The sequence below is a fragment of the Lycium barbarum genome, chromosome 9 (genome assembly GCF_019175385.1).
Source record: "Lycium barbarum isolate Lr01 chromosome 9, ASM1917538v2, whole genome shotgun sequence".
In the NCBI taxonomy this organism is placed as follows: domain Eukaryota; kingdom Viridiplantae; phylum Streptophyta; class Magnoliopsida; order Solanales; family Solanaceae; genus Lycium; species Lycium barbarum.
In genome coordinates, this window is record NC_083345.1 from 85,871,489 (window position 1) to 85,889,139 (window position 17,651).

At 38.3% G+C, this 17,651-nt stretch overlaps 1 protein-coding gene across 1 annotated transcript; it reads right to left on the minus strand.

The window, feature by feature from the left end:
- Window positions 1–2,568: 2,568 nt before the first annotated feature.
- LOC132609050 (clathrin heavy chain 1-like) lies at window positions 2,569–16,092 on the minus strand. The gene is made up of 30 exons (XM_060322877.1): window positions 15,374–16,092; window positions 14,109–14,313; window positions 12,753–12,841; window positions 12,573–12,651; window positions 12,294–12,421; window positions 11,728–11,826; window positions 11,531–11,639; window positions 11,326–11,405; window positions 10,994–11,221; window positions 10,837–10,902; window positions 10,464–10,580; window positions 10,129–10,326; window positions 9,906–10,022; window positions 9,649–9,708; window positions 9,255–9,341; window positions 8,996–9,079; window positions 8,781–8,915; window positions 8,636–8,698; window positions 8,451–8,555; window positions 8,189–8,301; window positions 7,850–8,102; window positions 7,629–7,765; window positions 7,266–7,544; window positions 6,177–7,179; window positions 5,558–6,043; window positions 5,274–5,444; window positions 4,996–5,181; window positions 4,247–4,369; window positions 3,401–3,511; window positions 2,569–3,199 (listed from the first exon to the last, which is right to left on the minus strand). Exons 1-30 carry the CDS (start codon window positions 15,416–15,418, stop codon window positions 3,035–3,037), a joined length of 5,121 nt encoding a protein of 1,706 aa, XP_060178860.1. The 5' UTR covers window positions 15,419–16,092; the 3' UTR covers window positions 2,569–3,034.
- Window positions 16,093–17,651: the final 1,559 nt, after the last annotated feature.

A 17,651-nucleotide genomic window follows, 5' to 3' on the forward strand; every position in this document is an offset into this window, starting at 1 on the left:
AGTGGATATGTTAACGTCGCAGGCCCATTGTATATATACGTATGCATGATATTATATTCATAGTTGTCCTTCTTGGTCTTATTTTACCATTTGAGACATAAAGGATGCGAGTTATCAGTTGGTTCGCTCGGTTTCCGTAAGATGTCGGGTGCCAATCACGCCTCACCAAGGTTGGGGTGTGACAGGACGTGATGACATCCTTCTTGGACGGAAAGAATTTGTTATGGTGCCGTCAAGATCAAGAGTTTTTGGGAAACAAGGAGGTTTTTCAATTAAGGAAGAAAATATTCTTCCCTCGTTATTACTAGAAGTGGTACCTTGTCGGGTGGGAGACTCAGTTGACTTGAAGGAATTTTCATAATTCCACTTTTTAATCTGAGTTCTAATCCAATTTTTGTACTGGTTTTGTTTAAATTATATTTTTGATTCGTATCTGGGTTTTTAGAATTGGCAGTAGATGGGCCCTCTCCAAGATGCTTCGAAATTGAACTTATTTGGGAGAATTGGGCTTTAGTCAATTGGGTCTTTATATCTGAATTGGGTTGTCTGCTAGAGTGGGCCTTCTTCAGGATATTTGGGCTTGCGTGGAATTGTTCATTTTTTCCTTGGCCCATGTTTTGTGGCCCATGTTGACTTGAGCCTGTCGGTGAAGCCCTAGACCTTTCCACCGCTGCTTTGCCCTTGCTAAAATTGCTCCAATCAGTGTAATTGAATTTTGAGTTGTAAGGAACTTACCCATCGCCTCATCAAAGGACTATACTTGCACAACACGATCCTTAGGTTGCTACCTTACCTGTGTGTCTTATGTGCCATCTTTTTTTGACGGGCTTCGTTTGCGCCTTACAAAGTTCACCGTCTTCCATTCGCTTTTCTTTGGTATTGTAGAGTTAGGTTGCTCCGGAGTGGTAGCAGGTATTTTAGGGGTGGTTGGTGTATGGGTACAGTTAGAGATTGTATAACCAATCCTACCACATCCAACACACAAAATTCCCTCTCCCTTATACACTAGAGTCTGTTAGTGGGTACCGATTGTGATCGCCGTTTTGACTGGAGTATTGAGGCTCACTTCAACACAGATTCGAGCATATCTTCCTCGCAAAGTTGAGGAGGTGCATTCATCGACTTTGACTAATCGTCCAATTCACCGTCCCATCTTTTCTAGAAGTCGTCTATCATAGAATTCGGTCAATAGTTGTGGTAATCGAACCCAGATCGCTGCGACATCAATCTTTGATTCTGTTGGTACAAAGTTTGGCTCCAAACGCAGGACTGAGGGAATTGTCCTACTACGAACCATGGCCCATCATATAGAACTGTGGCTAGGCTTTGTATTCTTTGAATTTTACCACATAAAAATCTAATCCTAGATCTATCACGATGAGTGGCTCATCTAACCTCCAGAGGTCAATTAATTTTCCCCTGAGGTATTGATGGTTAAGCTTCTTTCCAAAAAATTTAATTATGACCGAGAATCGCCATGGATGGAAAAGTCTATTTTGTTCTTCTGTTATGACTTGTGAGAGTAACAATGTCAAGATCTGTTGGTAGTTCGATGGGTGAATCAGTATTCAATTGGAAAGTATGACCGGGAACATAGGAAGTCTCCAGATCAACTTGTTTTTTCAAGAACAACATCTTTATAAGATTGTTGTTGGGGTTAACTTTCCTCCATATCCGCAAGATCTATATCCAGTGGCTCCGGTGGTATTGAGGGTAGGGTGTTTGTGCGAGGGGCGGTGGGGTGAGTCACACCCATCTCAATTCTTAAAGATGGGAAGTTAGTTAGGTAATTTCAAGAGAGATGTTGGAGTCTCTCTCTCTAGCCGTTGTGGTTATACTTAATTCTTTTTTTTCTTTTTTTTTTTCTTTTTTTTTTAAAGTTGTGAACCATGGATTAACACGCTTTATCCTGTTTTCATTCATTAAATTTGCTCTGGACCTCTGGGGTTAATTAATCGATAATCACATTTTATTCTACTACAACAATATTAATACTATGCTTTTTTTATTACAAACTAATTTAATGGCAGTCATGATATTTAAGTGACTTCATTCCAAAAAATAATTTAATGACGTCAACCTCAGAAATAAGATTTAAGTGACCATCCATTAAATTATCCCACTAACTTCCAACCCACGTATCTACAACCCTTTCCAACCAAAATAAGACAATGGATGGGACTACGATGAAGCACAAACCCCTCAATTAGTCCCCCGATTAGCTGCATCACTAGATGATCGAAGATAGGTCTGCATACAGTGGGTATGTTGTAGTAGATGATCGAAGTAATGTCCCAACTATTACGAAACTTCATTTACTTAAACAGAATACATCTGATTTTGTTCTATGACTAAATCCAACAATCACGTTTTACACTGTAAGTTTACAACTTCACCGGGGAAGAGAGAACACTATAATTCCCAAAAGGAACAGACAAGACACCCACCCCCATGAAACTTCATTAGTTGTACGCCCCATGGTCAACAATTATCATAAAGCTCGAAACGACGAGGTACAAACTAGATTATACATGCAGCTAAAAAATGATAAAGATACAACCAATAATCTGCTGGATAACAGCAACTTGGTATAACAAACCATGAAGGCACGTCCGCATAGGTACCACCAAAAAGAACCCAAAAACATTTAACATAATTATACCCTCAGGAAAATGAACCTACAAACAATTACAAAACTGGAGAAGAATCATTGCTACTGACCCCAGCAAATCAGTGCAAGATGCAAAATTAATGCATCTCTTTGGTCCTGAATAATAGAAATGTCCCCCGTTCTGCCTAACTACAAAAAAATGCCTTTTCTAAAAGAATATTACAAAGGAGTTATCAACACCCTATGACACACAACAGAGAACAATTATTTTATCTAGCCTCCACTTGTGTCCATGAGTGGTCAACAACTGCAAGTGACAAAGATACAAGGGCAACAACCCTAAACACAAAGCAAAAGAACCCCAGATCATCTGCCTGCCCGTTTGTAGTGCCTGTTTACACCAGTATGTTGAACACCATCATATTAGTAGGGACCCATGGGTGGCATGCCAAATGGAGGCATGGGAGGCATTCCCATCGCACCCATTTGAGGCGGAGGCGCAGCAAAACCTCCTCCCATGCCTGGACCTCCCATACCTGGCATTGGTGGGGCAGGCAAAGCCAATGGCAGCAGCTGTGCATACATATTCTGCAGTCAACCAGTGCATATGATTAGCGAAGCCTCGTCGGACATTAACACATCAAAGAGATGGTCAATTTTGCGACAAGGGTGTATGCGCGTGCCACTTGTAAAAATATTATAAAGATCCATGCAACTTCAATTAAATTCCAGGTCAAAATAAGGAAATAAATGCATCTAGCTGCAACCATAATTAGGTTTCGTATGTACCTGCTGCTTAATAACGTCCTTCTCTTCATTCTCTTTGGCTTTTGCTTCACTTTGAGCCTCAATCTTATCTTTTATTAGCTCATCAACCTTGCCAGTGTATTCGCGGATAAACTGAGAGAGACGGAGAGAGCCAAATTAAATAGTGACATCTGATGGCAGTACGGAATAAGATTATTGAGAAGCATCCCAAGGCACGAAACCAAAAATGACAGGCTTAAGAGAGAACAAAGTATATCAGAGAAGAATACAATGAAAAAACATTGAGCCAAAAAAGCTCTAAGCGGCGTACACAAATAAATAGCTTAACACAAAGTCATCTTAATTTTATGAAATTCAATATAGCAACAGAACAATGGAAAAAAGAATATCTTGTCCCAGACACGCACATCTTCAAAACAGCGGCAGACCCTCAAAATTGGGGGTGTACTGGTTTAAGATTTTTTCTGTCATAGACTAAAAGTTAATTTTTGGAAAAAACTCTCTCGCCAAAAGAACACAGAGATAAACCAAAATGCTTTGCCTCATCAGAACCTCGCGGAGAAGTTTAGCTTAAGAGCATAGCAACTACGAGAGGGCAGTATGAACTGCATATGGAAGACACAATATGAGTGCTTTAACCACACTGGCTAAACGGAAATAACAAACTTCGTGAAAAGCTGACCTACAGAAATTTAAAGGTGCACAATAAATAGGTCTACCAGTGGAGAGGACACAACAAATCCAACTGAAACTGCTCTTTCTTTTGGAGTGGGGCGGAGGTAACTGAGAAGACTGTCTTTTTTATAGCAGAAGAAGATGTGCAAAAGCGCACACATACAGAATCAGGGTGGAGGTTCAGAGAATTACCTGTAACAGGTAAGGGAATGCAAAGTCAATCATATTATTCATCCAGGCAAGCTCAAGGGCAACATCTGGCCGAACCAAATCATAACAAACAAAGAGGCATGATGCGAAGCATTCTTTCTTTCCCTGCAAAAACAAGCATCAACAGTTAGGAGCTCAATTCCAATTCTCCCCAAAGCTTTTCTATACAAGGATAAAAAGTAAAAAAATCAAATGAAACAATGAAAACTTCGAAGTAAAAGACATCAGAGTTCTCTAGATGTCGCTACATTTGAAGTGCACTAGCATTTATCAATGCACAGATTACGGCAATCAAAGATATAGAGCATCGGACTTTGTCAGACCAACAAATATCATTTCCAACCAAATTATTTTGTATCCTCCTTAATGACTCCCATCCATAACTTTCTTTTTGTTTTCTTTTAATAGGCAAAGCAAGACATTTATATATGCATACAGCAACAAAAACTTTAAGCCATATCTGCTAACACTTGAAAGTGTACCAACTCTTTTTCTTTTTCTCAGGGTATTTGTTGCATTTAATCTTAGGGATGTGGGGGTTCTCTGACACCCACAGATACTAAGAAAACCATGACGGCCCCATTCCTACTCTCACGTCGCAGTAATTTAATCATGAAGCCTATATAGGAGCAAGCATTAACTTCTTTTCAACAATCACTGAGTTTACCTCTATAGGGACTTGGGGATAAAGGAAGAACACAGATGATTCTTAAAATTAAAACCATATATACCTGTTCAATGAAGTAAACAAGCAACTCCTCTGCAAGTTCGCGATCTCCAGATTGTGAGGCTGTTTCCATGGCGTCTTTGTAGAGATTATCTTTCTTTGACAGAGCAATAGATTGCTTCCACCTACCAGCTTTCTTATAGATAGAAGCAGCAACACGCCTCATCTCGAGAAGCTCATGTTTCTCTATCTGCTCGGAACAAAAGAAAAGCAAATAGTTGTGAGACATCTTATAAACACAGAGAGAGAGAGAGAGAGAACTTCAGAAGAACTAGCCTCCACCTTCTGAGCAAGACCAATCTGATCGAAATTATCATGCAACTCAATTGATTCACGTAGTCTATCATAGTCTTCTTCCTCAACATAAATTTCGTGAAGGGCCTCATTCACAGCAGAAACATTGTTGCTCTGAACAGCAATCATGTAAGGCTTGACTAGGCGAAGGTGACCAGCCTGATGTCAGTCCAACAAAAGAAATCAAATGGTTTAGAAAGAAGAATATAAATCACAATATATAATCTAAAACAATTCTCCCAAACCAAGAGGTTTTGATAATAAGTGAAGACCTTTCTCATTATGTCCACGACACGTGTGTGATCAACTCTAAGTGCAAGAACATTTAGAAGGTCATTAATGAGATCAGGATGCTCTTGCAAATAAAAGTGGACGGCCTTGTAATAAAGCTCCACATTAGCAACTTTGACAACAATGTCTTTGAACTGCATATGATCCCAGGCATCTGGAGAATGATTCATGACAGTGGTGGCTGCATTATCAAATTCATCATATTGGATGTACAAATACGTGAGTTCCTTCCAGTGTTGCTGCTCATCGCAGGCACGAATAAGCTTGGGAATGTTGAGTCTGGTGGAGAATAATTTGATGTGTTCCACGAGCTTCTCGTAACGGTATCTGGCATATAAAACACCAAGTTCTGTGAAGATACCCATATGTGCACGCTCCAAACCCAACCCACTCTCCATTAGAGAGATTAATTCATTAAAACATCCTCTATTTTGGTAAAATTCACTAACTTCCTCCAAGTCATCCACCTGCAAAAGTAAAAAGAGATGATACAAATCAAGACTAGCCAAGAAGATAGACTTAGATGCAAATGAAGACGCTCAGACAGAAGTACCAACAATATCTGCTTGATAATAACTTGTAAAACACAAAGTTAAATACCTGCACTATAATGTTAAGCCCACAAATTTGAGCCAAACGGAATTCCTCAGCATCTACACAAGCAAAGCAAACTTCTTTCCATGTCTTAGCACTATTTGCCTTGCGTGCTGCATCGACAGCACCTTGAAATTGATTTAACTTCACAAGTGTGCTCGCCAACTTGGCCCAGTTAGAAATGAAAGCAAATATGATCTTTGCAGCCTCATATAAGCCTTCATCAAACAACTTATCACCAACATTGGGTAGATTAGCAACATTTGGCATGAGAATAAACTCTTCAATGTCACCCAGTCTATCAATTTTAGCATATGCATAAATGAGTTCACTGTCAACTTTGGGCTCCTTTGTCTTCTGCCTTACCATCAGCAGATACTTAACCAAGTCATGGTAAACATCCGCATCCTCTGCAGCACGAATTACATCCAAAAAGTGGGTGGCGTCATCTGCACGAATAAACGACCCAATAGCATCACTCACTAATCCTTCTCTCAGTTGAGCTTTAGCCACCTGACTCCAAACAGCATCTTCTTCAACTCGGAATGCAAACTCCACAGCCCGGTTAATATCGCGGATGTTGTCAAGCAGAACGTTGACAGCCTGTACATTCAAGTTGAACTTCTTGAAGATTGCAAAAGCTTCTTCATAAAGTTGGGCTTCCACAGCAACTTCCCCTACTGCAGGTCCATCAAAATTATCAAGCCTATTGATATAGTCCATTACTCTGGATGGATCGGCTTTAATGGCTGTCAGGATAAGTAAATTCTGCAGATTAAAGTTCCCACTGAACGCAGAATTCTGGAGCACAATCTTTTCAAGAAGTTCAATCAGTTCATGGGGAAGATCAGCAGTCATGAAAGCTTTAACAGCTGCAGAAACTTGCTCAGGGCTCTTGCTTTCAGGCAGAGCAGTGGAAACAACTTGATCAATAAGCTGCCTTCTAAACTCATTTTCGGGGCTAAGAATTTTCTCCCAAAGATCACCATCCATCCTCTCAACCACATACCTGAAAACAATTTTAACATGATAGTTTACTCCACTGGTAGACATCTGATAAACCAGCTACTATCGCAAACCTAATGAATAACTAACCTTGCTTGAAGTTTGAACAAAGAGTTCTTGTTTGTCACATTAATAAGTTCATCATCACACTGCCCTCTCCTATATGCAACAACAGCAAGGGTAGGATCGCGCTTTTCACAATATTTACCAACAACGCGCGAGTCATAGTATGGATTGGTTGTGAGGAAGTGCTCTGGGTTGTTATTGCTATCTATAATGATCTTTCCCAGAGCATTGTGTACATGCACATCCTGACTTCCTTCACTTACAAGATGCTCCAAAAACTGTGTCAGCAAGCGGAGTCGATTCCTGAGAAGCAATAGGGTAAAAGGTTTAACACACTAAAAGTTGATAACGAACAACTTTGAAGCAACTCTACAGGGATACAAAGACCTTTTTTCACATTCTTCCACTAGGGGCTCCACTGGAAGCAGAGAACGCACAGACAGGATCAATCCCTTAATAAAATCCTCAGGACACTCATCATCTAAAAGCTGCCCTACAACTAAAGGTGCATTTCCTGGATTGACCTGTTCCATAGAAGATAAAAAGCTTGTTATTTCCCGCTTGCAAATACTTCAATAAAGCAACTATTACACAGAAACCATACAAACCTTTTGGACATAACCTTCAATATACCGTAGCATATTGTTGGTATAGAGGTAGTGCGTGAGGTCAGGAACAAAACCAAAGCGGTCACAAACATTAATCAGAGGCCGAGCATCAGGAAGTTTGGCTTCCATCAAGAAGTTTTTCGTCTTTTCTGCATCATAAAAGTTTGATTCTCTTGTGACACGCTCAACCTCCTTGATTTGACCAGTTCTGGCAGCTGACTCAATATATTTAAAGTGGATATCAGGATCCTCACTGCACAAGACCCAAAAAATCAAAGATTAATTAACAATTAAAATTCGCCTCGCAAAATAGCAAAAAGTATCTCCTTTAGTATGCACCTGGAACTCAAATATGATCCCAGGAAGAAATATAACCCCTCATAGGACTTAAATTGCTCAAAAAGCTTTATGCAAGCATCAACACCCAACTGCTCACAGTACTCTTTTGCAACCTGCAAAACTCATAATCAGCCAAAATGCCATTATTATAGAGTATTGCCAAGAAATGACGCTGCTTGAGTTGATGCATACATTATAGGTGCAGGTACATGATAAATTCCAGCAAAAAGTCTCATCTGCAATAAGACAACATAACCAGTACCTGAACAATTATTTGAAGGTTTCCTTTGATATTGATAACAAGGAGGTCCTTCATGCACTCAAGTGCCCATTCGCGTGAAAGGGTCCCAAAAAATTCAACCAAGGCCTAAGAGGAACATCATCGATCAGTATAAGTCGGACAAACTCCTATAGAAAAGGTAAACACAAACTATAGATTATTCCAACCTGAGGCTCAATTGCATGTGTATTAACAATGACGCGCTTGATATCAGGCAGTTCAGAATAATGCTGCAGAACAAAACATGATTATTCTGACTTAGCAGCGGTTTCTTAAGGAAAGTTAACGCAGAAATGCTGATAATGATTCAACCTGCAGAGCCCGCACGTAAAGACCAGCTTTCTCACAAAGTTGAGCAATCCGAGGTCGATCATAATGACTGAACATTCCATTTGCTAATATAGCATCAGCAACATTTGGGAAAGTCACGAGGTTGATTTCCAAGACCTGTATAGAAGAAAGAAGTTAAGATTCAAAAGCAGAATGTATTAACAAACAAAGTTTCCTAATGAAAAGAGTAAAGAAACCTTGGTCTGCAGAAAGGCATGCTCTGGAAGGTTAGGTTTCAGAACATCCAATAAAAATGCTGTTGCCTCACGGATCATGTTCCTCTATTAACACAAGCAGAAAGAGAATACTTTGTCAGTTGTGCACTGCATCCCAGAGAGAAAGATAGCAAACACTATTAAGGACATGGGGTTTAAAGCACTTAAGAAGGATAAATTGTAACAATTGTATCTGTTTGACAGTCTACAGGATATTTGACATCAATATGACTCGATTAACCTGAAGAAATAGATCGGTGATAGTGTTGTAATCAACAGGACAACCGCCCTCCATTTGGGACATCATGAGCGCAAAGTTAACAGCTCCCTGCATAAACAGAGAAATTGTTCAACTTCATCCAAACCAGCACTGTGTCAGATTTACAAGTGCTCACTTTCTCTTCATCACAGACGAGGCAACTTGCCAAACTGAGTACAATATCTTAAAGTGACATCATTAAATACACAATTCTTGTGCAACTCTCTCCTCAAAATAGAAAACAAAAGTTGAGCAGTACCATATGGTCAAAAATATTAATATCCAAATATCACGGAGTAAATCCGGTAAAATCTACTAAATGAAGCCAGCAGATAAGGATGAGAAACAGATGCCATTATAACTATTCTCAGCATACCTGAGGATCAGATCGAAGAATTGTTTGGAGAAGGAACAAATAGTCAGGTGTATATCCAACCTGTACCAACCAAAAAAATCATTTTAAATATCCAACCCCGAATCAATTTATACTAGAGAGGGTTGACCCATCTGGATATAGCAGCTCAGACAAGCACCAATAAAGAAGAAAATTAAACTAAGCAAAAAAACAGAAATAGGAGAGGGAAAAGGACAACAAAGCAGTCAGCCAGATGGCCACAAATAGAAATCACTCACCTGCTTGGAATATATCAAAATCTTGTCGAACTCCCTGCGCTCAGCAAAAGCAGCAACAACTTTCGGAGTCGCTCTTGCTTTGATATATATCTTTAGGGCAAGGTCATTATCAACAGTCTACAAGAAAATTATGATTGCAATCAGTAACTAGAGCAATAGACTCCTAGCCAAAAAAAAAAGTGGTGAGCAACGGAAATATTGAATTTCAACTTCAAAAATTTACCTTCACGAGATCCCCGAGTTCCTCACTACACTCCAGCTTATCCTCAGCCAACCAGTTCTCCAACAGGTTTTTCTTGTTCTGGTTGACAACAAGGCGCGACAGTTCCAATGATTCAAAAGCATTTAGCTTTCCTTTTGTTAAAAGTGTCCCAAAGTACTGCAATAACGGAGGTGTTTGCCCTGCTTGAACAGGAACACTCTGCAAAGAAGACCAATACAAATATAAATAAATATGAACTATCTTTTGCAGAATAACACGTGAATGCCAGAAACTCTTTCACGACCAGTAAGGCAATAAAATCCTGAGAGAAATATTTTCCGTATCAAAACCAATACCTGAAATTTGGCAACCGTGTCAGGCGTACGGAGTATGCCTTGTGGTGATTCCGCAGCAAGTTCCGCAGCTTCTTTGTACTTTGTCTGAGCAAACAGCTCTTGGAACCGCTGGACAACCTGAGGAAATAACAGTAATACGTTTAAGATCATCCTAGAGAAAGACATCCTCAGATTATCAACATGCTGAATCAATAAGCTCAAAAGCTTTTAATAAGACTGCAAACTGCTGATGATATCTTTGACAATCAATGATTCACTATATTGTTCTCAGAGAAGGAAATGCTCATAGGACAGCAAAAACCATGGTGCACCATATAACGGGTAAAGATCAGGTAGATTTCCAATAGAAGTTGACAATATGATATCAACTTACCAAATTCTCAGCCCCAGGAAGGTTTCCTCTTTTGGCAAGATTGACGGCAAGCTCCAGATTATTCAACTGGAATATGATGTGTACAAAGTTTAAATCTAGGTTAAATTAAATGCTAATGATTTAATATAATAATAGAATAAAATGAAAATTGACATACTTGCCCACTGACAAAAGGTACTAGAGTTGCTTCATTTACTGTGGCGAGCAACACTTGGCCCCGCCTGTTGATGGCATAGAAACCACCAATTGATGAAGCTTCTGCTGTCAGAAAAATAGGATCTGGACTGATCCTATTTCTGTACACTGCAGTAGCTGTTTCGAGGTCATAGACAAAGAGAAGCCCAAGCTTTGTGATAACATAAATTAAACTGTATTTATGAGATATCTGCCAGAATAACAAAGAACCATGTTATAGGAAACTGAATTATTAAAAATGCAGAAAGACAAAATAAAGTGACAACAGAACTACACAGGGAAGGCAAGAGATACCTGCATGGCAACTGGGAAATCATCAGCAAAATCTGGAGGAAAGAACAGATCTGCCTGTTTCTTCGTAAAAGACGGTTTCCCTGCAAACATTTAACGTATTAGGAAAACTGATGACAATCACATCAGGCAGTTCTGCCGCAACAATTTTACTAAAATAACTTCAAGATTAAACTACAGGTGAAAGGAAGAAGAGCAGTGCTTTGACCTGGCTGGGCTCCAAGCTCAATGATATGCAACTTTGATGTGACTTGTCCAGCATTTAAGGATTTCGTGGCAAAAGAAATGAGTATGGAATCCCTTTCATTTCCCAGAACCTGAATAAAGCAAGAAACAGTTAGGCAGGAAACATAAAATCAAGAACCGCTAAACACATTAAAAGAATTATGGAGGAGCCTTTCTCACCCTGAATGAGGCAAATGCTGCAGCATGTGCCTCGAGAGCTTGACTGCGTTGCTGATCCACTGAAAATAATTGCATGTTTCCTTTGACCAGTTGAGGCCTCTATTAACAGAAGTCACAGAAGAATAGTTAAATAAGGAAGTGCATGTTCCTTCTATATTTAATATATATTAGAGACCATCAGAATTGCAACAAATACAAACATGTTTTTACCAGTCTTTCAAAAATCCCAGTCTTTTGAGCTTTAAGTTTTTTATCTGATAGCATCAAACATCCAAGTAGCAAAAAATAACTGCAGTATACTGGCATTTTCATGCAATATTAACCACTGTCACAGCATGTTACACAATCCAAATACTGAAAACTACATGCAAAAGCATGTTTTCAACGATACGACATAGACAGAGCAATCAGAGAGACAAGACAGTCAAACGATTTCGGAAAAGCTGACAAGCCCTACACAAAAATCGCCGGTGACATTGAAAAGGCTGCTTGGGAAGTTAAGTAGGTTTGCTTTCAGAATAGGACATCAAGATTAAAGTTTCCATTAGCATATAAGCATTACACACCTCTGGTGAACCTGGAGCAATACCAATCAAAACCAACCATTTCTCAGAAGGATCACAACGGTAGTTGATTATTTGGTTGTTGGCTAAGTTGGCTGTTCTATCAAACATCTTTACAGGCTCAGAATCCCCTGCGCAAATACAAGTGGGAATTATTAAGGACAGACAACCATTCAACATTTTCAAAAAGTGTAAAGAAAAATCATTACCAACAGAAAACAGAGCTTCACCAGGCAAACAGAAGGAAAAGAATGTTGTAATGTAAAAGAAAAACTGTCCTACCTTCAATCGCCCAATGATAGACTGTCGTTTGTGTAACAAGACCTAACATCTTCGTTGTAATCCATTTCCAGAAAACAACCTGTGGTACACATTTGGTCGTTACATGGCTGGGCAGCACATCACATGATTTATGGCCATGGGCACTAAATAATGCATAAACCAAATCAAATTAGCCAGTACCTGCTCAGGCATCTGATATGATTTCATTTTCTGCTTTGCCTCAATATTGAAAATCTGCAAGTGATCTTGACTAGTTCCAGGAACTTGAGCTTCAAGAGATAAGAGAGGATTGCATCATGCCATGATCAAGAAACAGAGGAAGAGTGGTCTTTCTTTTTTCTTTTTCTTTTTTTTTTTTTAATAAGGTGAGAAAGGACAGTTTTTCAAGCTTAAAATTTTTTCTAACCCACTTACAATTAAGTTTCCCTGATTTCACTTAAATTAACAAATTGTTTGGTGAAAATAATAATCCATCAATTCGTGCAAGAAAACAAATAAAAAAAAGGGCAGCCCGGTGCACTAAGCTCCCGCTATGCGCATAGAAGAGTAATATTGACCTACCCAAACTACAAAGTGCTGGTTCTAATCAGAATTTGGAAAACATACACCAGGATGTCAGTGGGATGGGGGAATTATGTAAGCGACAATTTGCTAACAACAGCTGACATGTATCAGCAACACTGATAAGTTCCACTATTGTGGAAACTATAATGAAGATCCGATTAGAAACTACACGTTCTAGATAGGCTAAGAAATGCATCAACCATTAGCATTAGGTTAACAGATTCACAGTATCTCAACACTCGAGTGAAATACGGTGTTATGAGACAAAGGGCCTAAAATGTATCATCTGGTAGCCCAACTTCTTCAATTGCCAACTTCCTCTGTAAAATTAAGAATGGTCGCCATTAAGCTCCTAATGTTTTCCTGACTCCAATCAAAAAGTGTGTCACTGATACGTGGTGACCTTACCACTTATTCAGCGTCATTTACTTACACTTGTGTAGTTCTTTTAGTATGTATTTGTGCTTAATCTTATGAAATTCATCATGTTTCAGGTGTGTAGATCAATAGATGTAGTTGAAGCAAAAAATGATGATAAAGAAGTGAAAAAGAGAGAAATGGCGAAATCAGGCCCAAAGTCAAAAACTGTGAAGTCCGAGACGTTTCAGAGACCTCTGCTTTCAGTCCTCCACCAGGATCCCCACAAGGAGTAAATAAAGACACACAACAAAGTCAAATACCTTATCAACCTCCTTGATCCATACCATTATTCTTACTTAGCTTGCTAAGAGCTACACATGTGCATTTTACACTATCCTTGCTGTCCCTTTTTTTCTAGTATCTTTTGCTATCCCTTTTTACTTCTTTCTAGTCTCAAAGTTCTTTAGCATATCAAGATAATGGTGAAGAGAGACTGCTTTTCTTGCTCAAAGGTGAATTAGCCAACAAACTATGAAGTCAGTAAATACAAAATACATGCAATTAACAAGTGCGTAACTTGAAACAGTACAAAAGAGCAAAGATTTATCATACCTTTAAGAGCCAAAATTCTAGAATTAGGATTCATAAGAGCAGAGTCGGCGGTAATAGGACGCCTCAAAGGCTGCATAGGCATGTTCATATCAATAATCACCACACTATTCTGAGGAGCCGTCTCTCTGACACATATATACTTATCCGATTCCATCGTAACATTGGTGAATGTGATGAACTGTGGGTTCACCCCTATGCTTTGCAACTACATCAAACATAACATGAAATTCAATCAAGTACTCAGCCAGAAAATGAAGTGAAATTCCAAAAGCAAAAACATAGGCTCTCAGTTATTGGTAAAGTCTAATTCTAGTCCTTGTGATATCTGCCTAAGTATTTTTAACCTTCAATTACTGGAAAATGCCCTTTATTAGATAAATAATCACAAAATTCCTGAAGTATTAACCATTCTATTATTTAATCACCTATCTGTTATGTCAAACTCGTATTGTTACTTCATAGGGTAATGTACTCCTAAAAAATAATCTAAATATAACATATTTCCTACATAGAGGGAGACATTTTAATAACGGAAAAGGGCCAAAATTACCCCCGAACTTTGGAAAATAGTTTATTCATGCCCTTCGTTATACTTTAGGGCCAATTATACCCTTACCGTTATACTATGAGGTCAATTATACCCTTATGTCTGACAGCTGCCACGTGGCATCATCCCAGCCCTTCAAAATTATTTTCCCCTCAAATAATTTTTTACCCACTAAAATAACCCAACCCGACCCGAATTTTTTTTCCAGCCAAACTGATACGGACCCAACCCAATACCCCTTGGCTGGAAAGAAAAAAAAAATCGGGTCGGGTTGGGTTATTTTAGTGAGTAAAAAATTATTTGAGGGAAAAATAATTTTGAAGGGCTGGGATGATGCCACGTGGCAACTGTTAGACACAAGGGTATAATTGACCCCATAGTATAACGGTAAGGGTATAATTGGCCCTAAAGTATAACGAAGGGTATGGATGAACTATTTTCCAAAGTTAAGGGGTAATTTTGGCCCTTTTCCGTTTTAATAAATTAAAGGTTAAATGTGTTAAGAGTCATTTATCATGAGGATCAAAATCAGAATTGAAGGACCAAAACTGGAGATCTGGCAATAGAAGTAGGTATCACAGATCTAAGTAACAATCCACACGTGCTAAACTACGAATACACTAATTAACAGTAGCAAATCAAATCAATGACACTAAAAGAGAACATATAAATGCTCAATAGAAATATGGAGGGAATAATAATAGCAATTATATGGTACCGTGAGGGTCTCTTTCATAGTGATGGGAGCGTTAGCAGCCGCCATGATTCGATCAGAGCTCCGGATCTACCACAAAACGACGACGTATCCAAGTCCAAACGCAAGAGATCTGAGACTACGAAGAAGAAACCCAAGTGGGAGGAAGAGATCTAGACAGGACAGGGCTCTTCCCTGAAGAGAGAAGAGGACTGATGCTTCAAATGATTTTTGTAACCACTGATGATGGGCATGTCTTCTAATATATAAAAGGCGACTTGACTGTATGCAAATATATTCAAAGGCTTTTTGGATTAGACAAAACTAAATTGGGAAAGATCTTTTGAGTTGTAAACAGCTTGGTTGTCGCAGATCCAAACAATTAAATAATAGTACTAACAATCTTTAGATATGGCATTCGATACTACTTATTAAAGGATTTTTTTTTTTTTCTGGAAACATATCTTTTGAAGAGAATTGAAAGACTTTCTTTCTGAAATGAAATCGTCTCTCTTTTCTTTCAACAAAACAGTTATATTTGAATTGTATTTTTTTCAAAACACAAAATTATAATGGGGAACCAGATATCTTCATTATCAATCTTACTTATATGTAAACACTAAGGTTTTCGGTACGTGCGATTGCACCAATATGTTGAGTCATGAAATACATGTTATAGTAAAATTACATTAATATTCTTAAATTAAAGTTTGAGTAAATAATTATAAACCAACAAATATAGTGGAATCTTCTACGAATGCTCAATGTGGATCGTGATATCGTCACTTATTCGCCCAAACCTGCGAAGATGACCATTGAAAGTTTAAATAGATAAATGTAATTTTTATAATTATTTCAATTTTATGAGGTGCAAATATGTTCTTAAAGCGTGTCTCACCTAATACTTCCTTATAGACGATATTCCTTGTGTATGTTTTAGTCATTCGATCAGGTTGTTCTATCATAACCGGGACTTTTGTTGTAGACATCAATATCCCTCTTAAAGGGCAACATAAAGTTGGCCATGTGAGAGCAAACATGTTGGCTAGATAAAATCCAACATTGGGAATTGTTTGGTCTTGTGCTTTATTTTAAATGACGATGAAATAATGGCAAATAGATTTAGACGTGGTGCCGGTAGTAGTAGTGGTGGTATTGTTAGGGGTGGGCTTAATGAGGAAACATTTGTGGAAGAAACACCTAATTTAGGTATTGATGTTGGTGGAAATAATCCACTTTTAGGTCATGAGGCAATGCAACAACATTTTACCGACACTTTTAATGAAATTGATGATGATGATGAAACACAACCCCCCGAAAATCCCACAGGAGATACATGTCCTGCACAATCACATACACAAGACAAACCGCCTAGAACTCGTAAACCAACCGCTAAAATTTGGAAATTTATGACTAAGGATAGGGAAAACCAATCAGTTACATGTACCCTATGTGGACAAGTATTTATTTTTAGGCAAGGAACTAGTAAGGATGGTGGAACGGGTACACTAAATGGTCATATAAGAAAAAAACATATAGATGTTTGGGGAGAGCAAACGGGTTCAAATGTGGGGGTATTCAAATGACGATAGACCCACGAACCGGTAGAAATTTTAAGTATGACAAGAAAAAAGAGCGTGTAGAAATAGCTAAAATGGTAGCTTATGATTGTTTACCATTTTCCTTTCCCTCGGGTTTGGGGTTTGTTACTTACATTCAACGTTGTTATAATCCGTTATTTGAGGGTATTCCTAGAAGTACTTGTAGAGCGGATGTTATAGATTTGTATAAAAAATATAGATTTTATGTGCGCCATGTATTTAATTCTTTAAATTGTAATGTTTCTCTTACCGCTGATTTGGGTCTTAGTCTTAACAAGTTAGATTTTTTTGCTATTACATGTCATTGGGTCGATGACAATTGGGTTATGCAAAAAAGAATTATAGCTTTTTTATATGATGAAGGAAAAAGTCGTCACGATGGAAAATTTTTAGCGGATTCAATGTCTACTATAATGAGATTTTTTAATATTTATAGAAAAATACTTTGTATTGCTTTAGATAATGCTTCTAATAATACAAAGGCGATTGGTCTTTTAAAAAGAGAAATAAACCCTCCGCTAAAAAATATTTTTCATGTGAGATGTAGTTGTCACATTTTAAATTTAATTGTTAAAGATGATCTTGTGTGTTTTGACGATTCTATTCAAAAAGTTAGAGATGCGGTTGCGTTTCTTTTTTGTAATGCTAATAGGGGAAGACTTAGAGATTTTAAGAATGCTTGTGTGGAAAATAAACTTAGA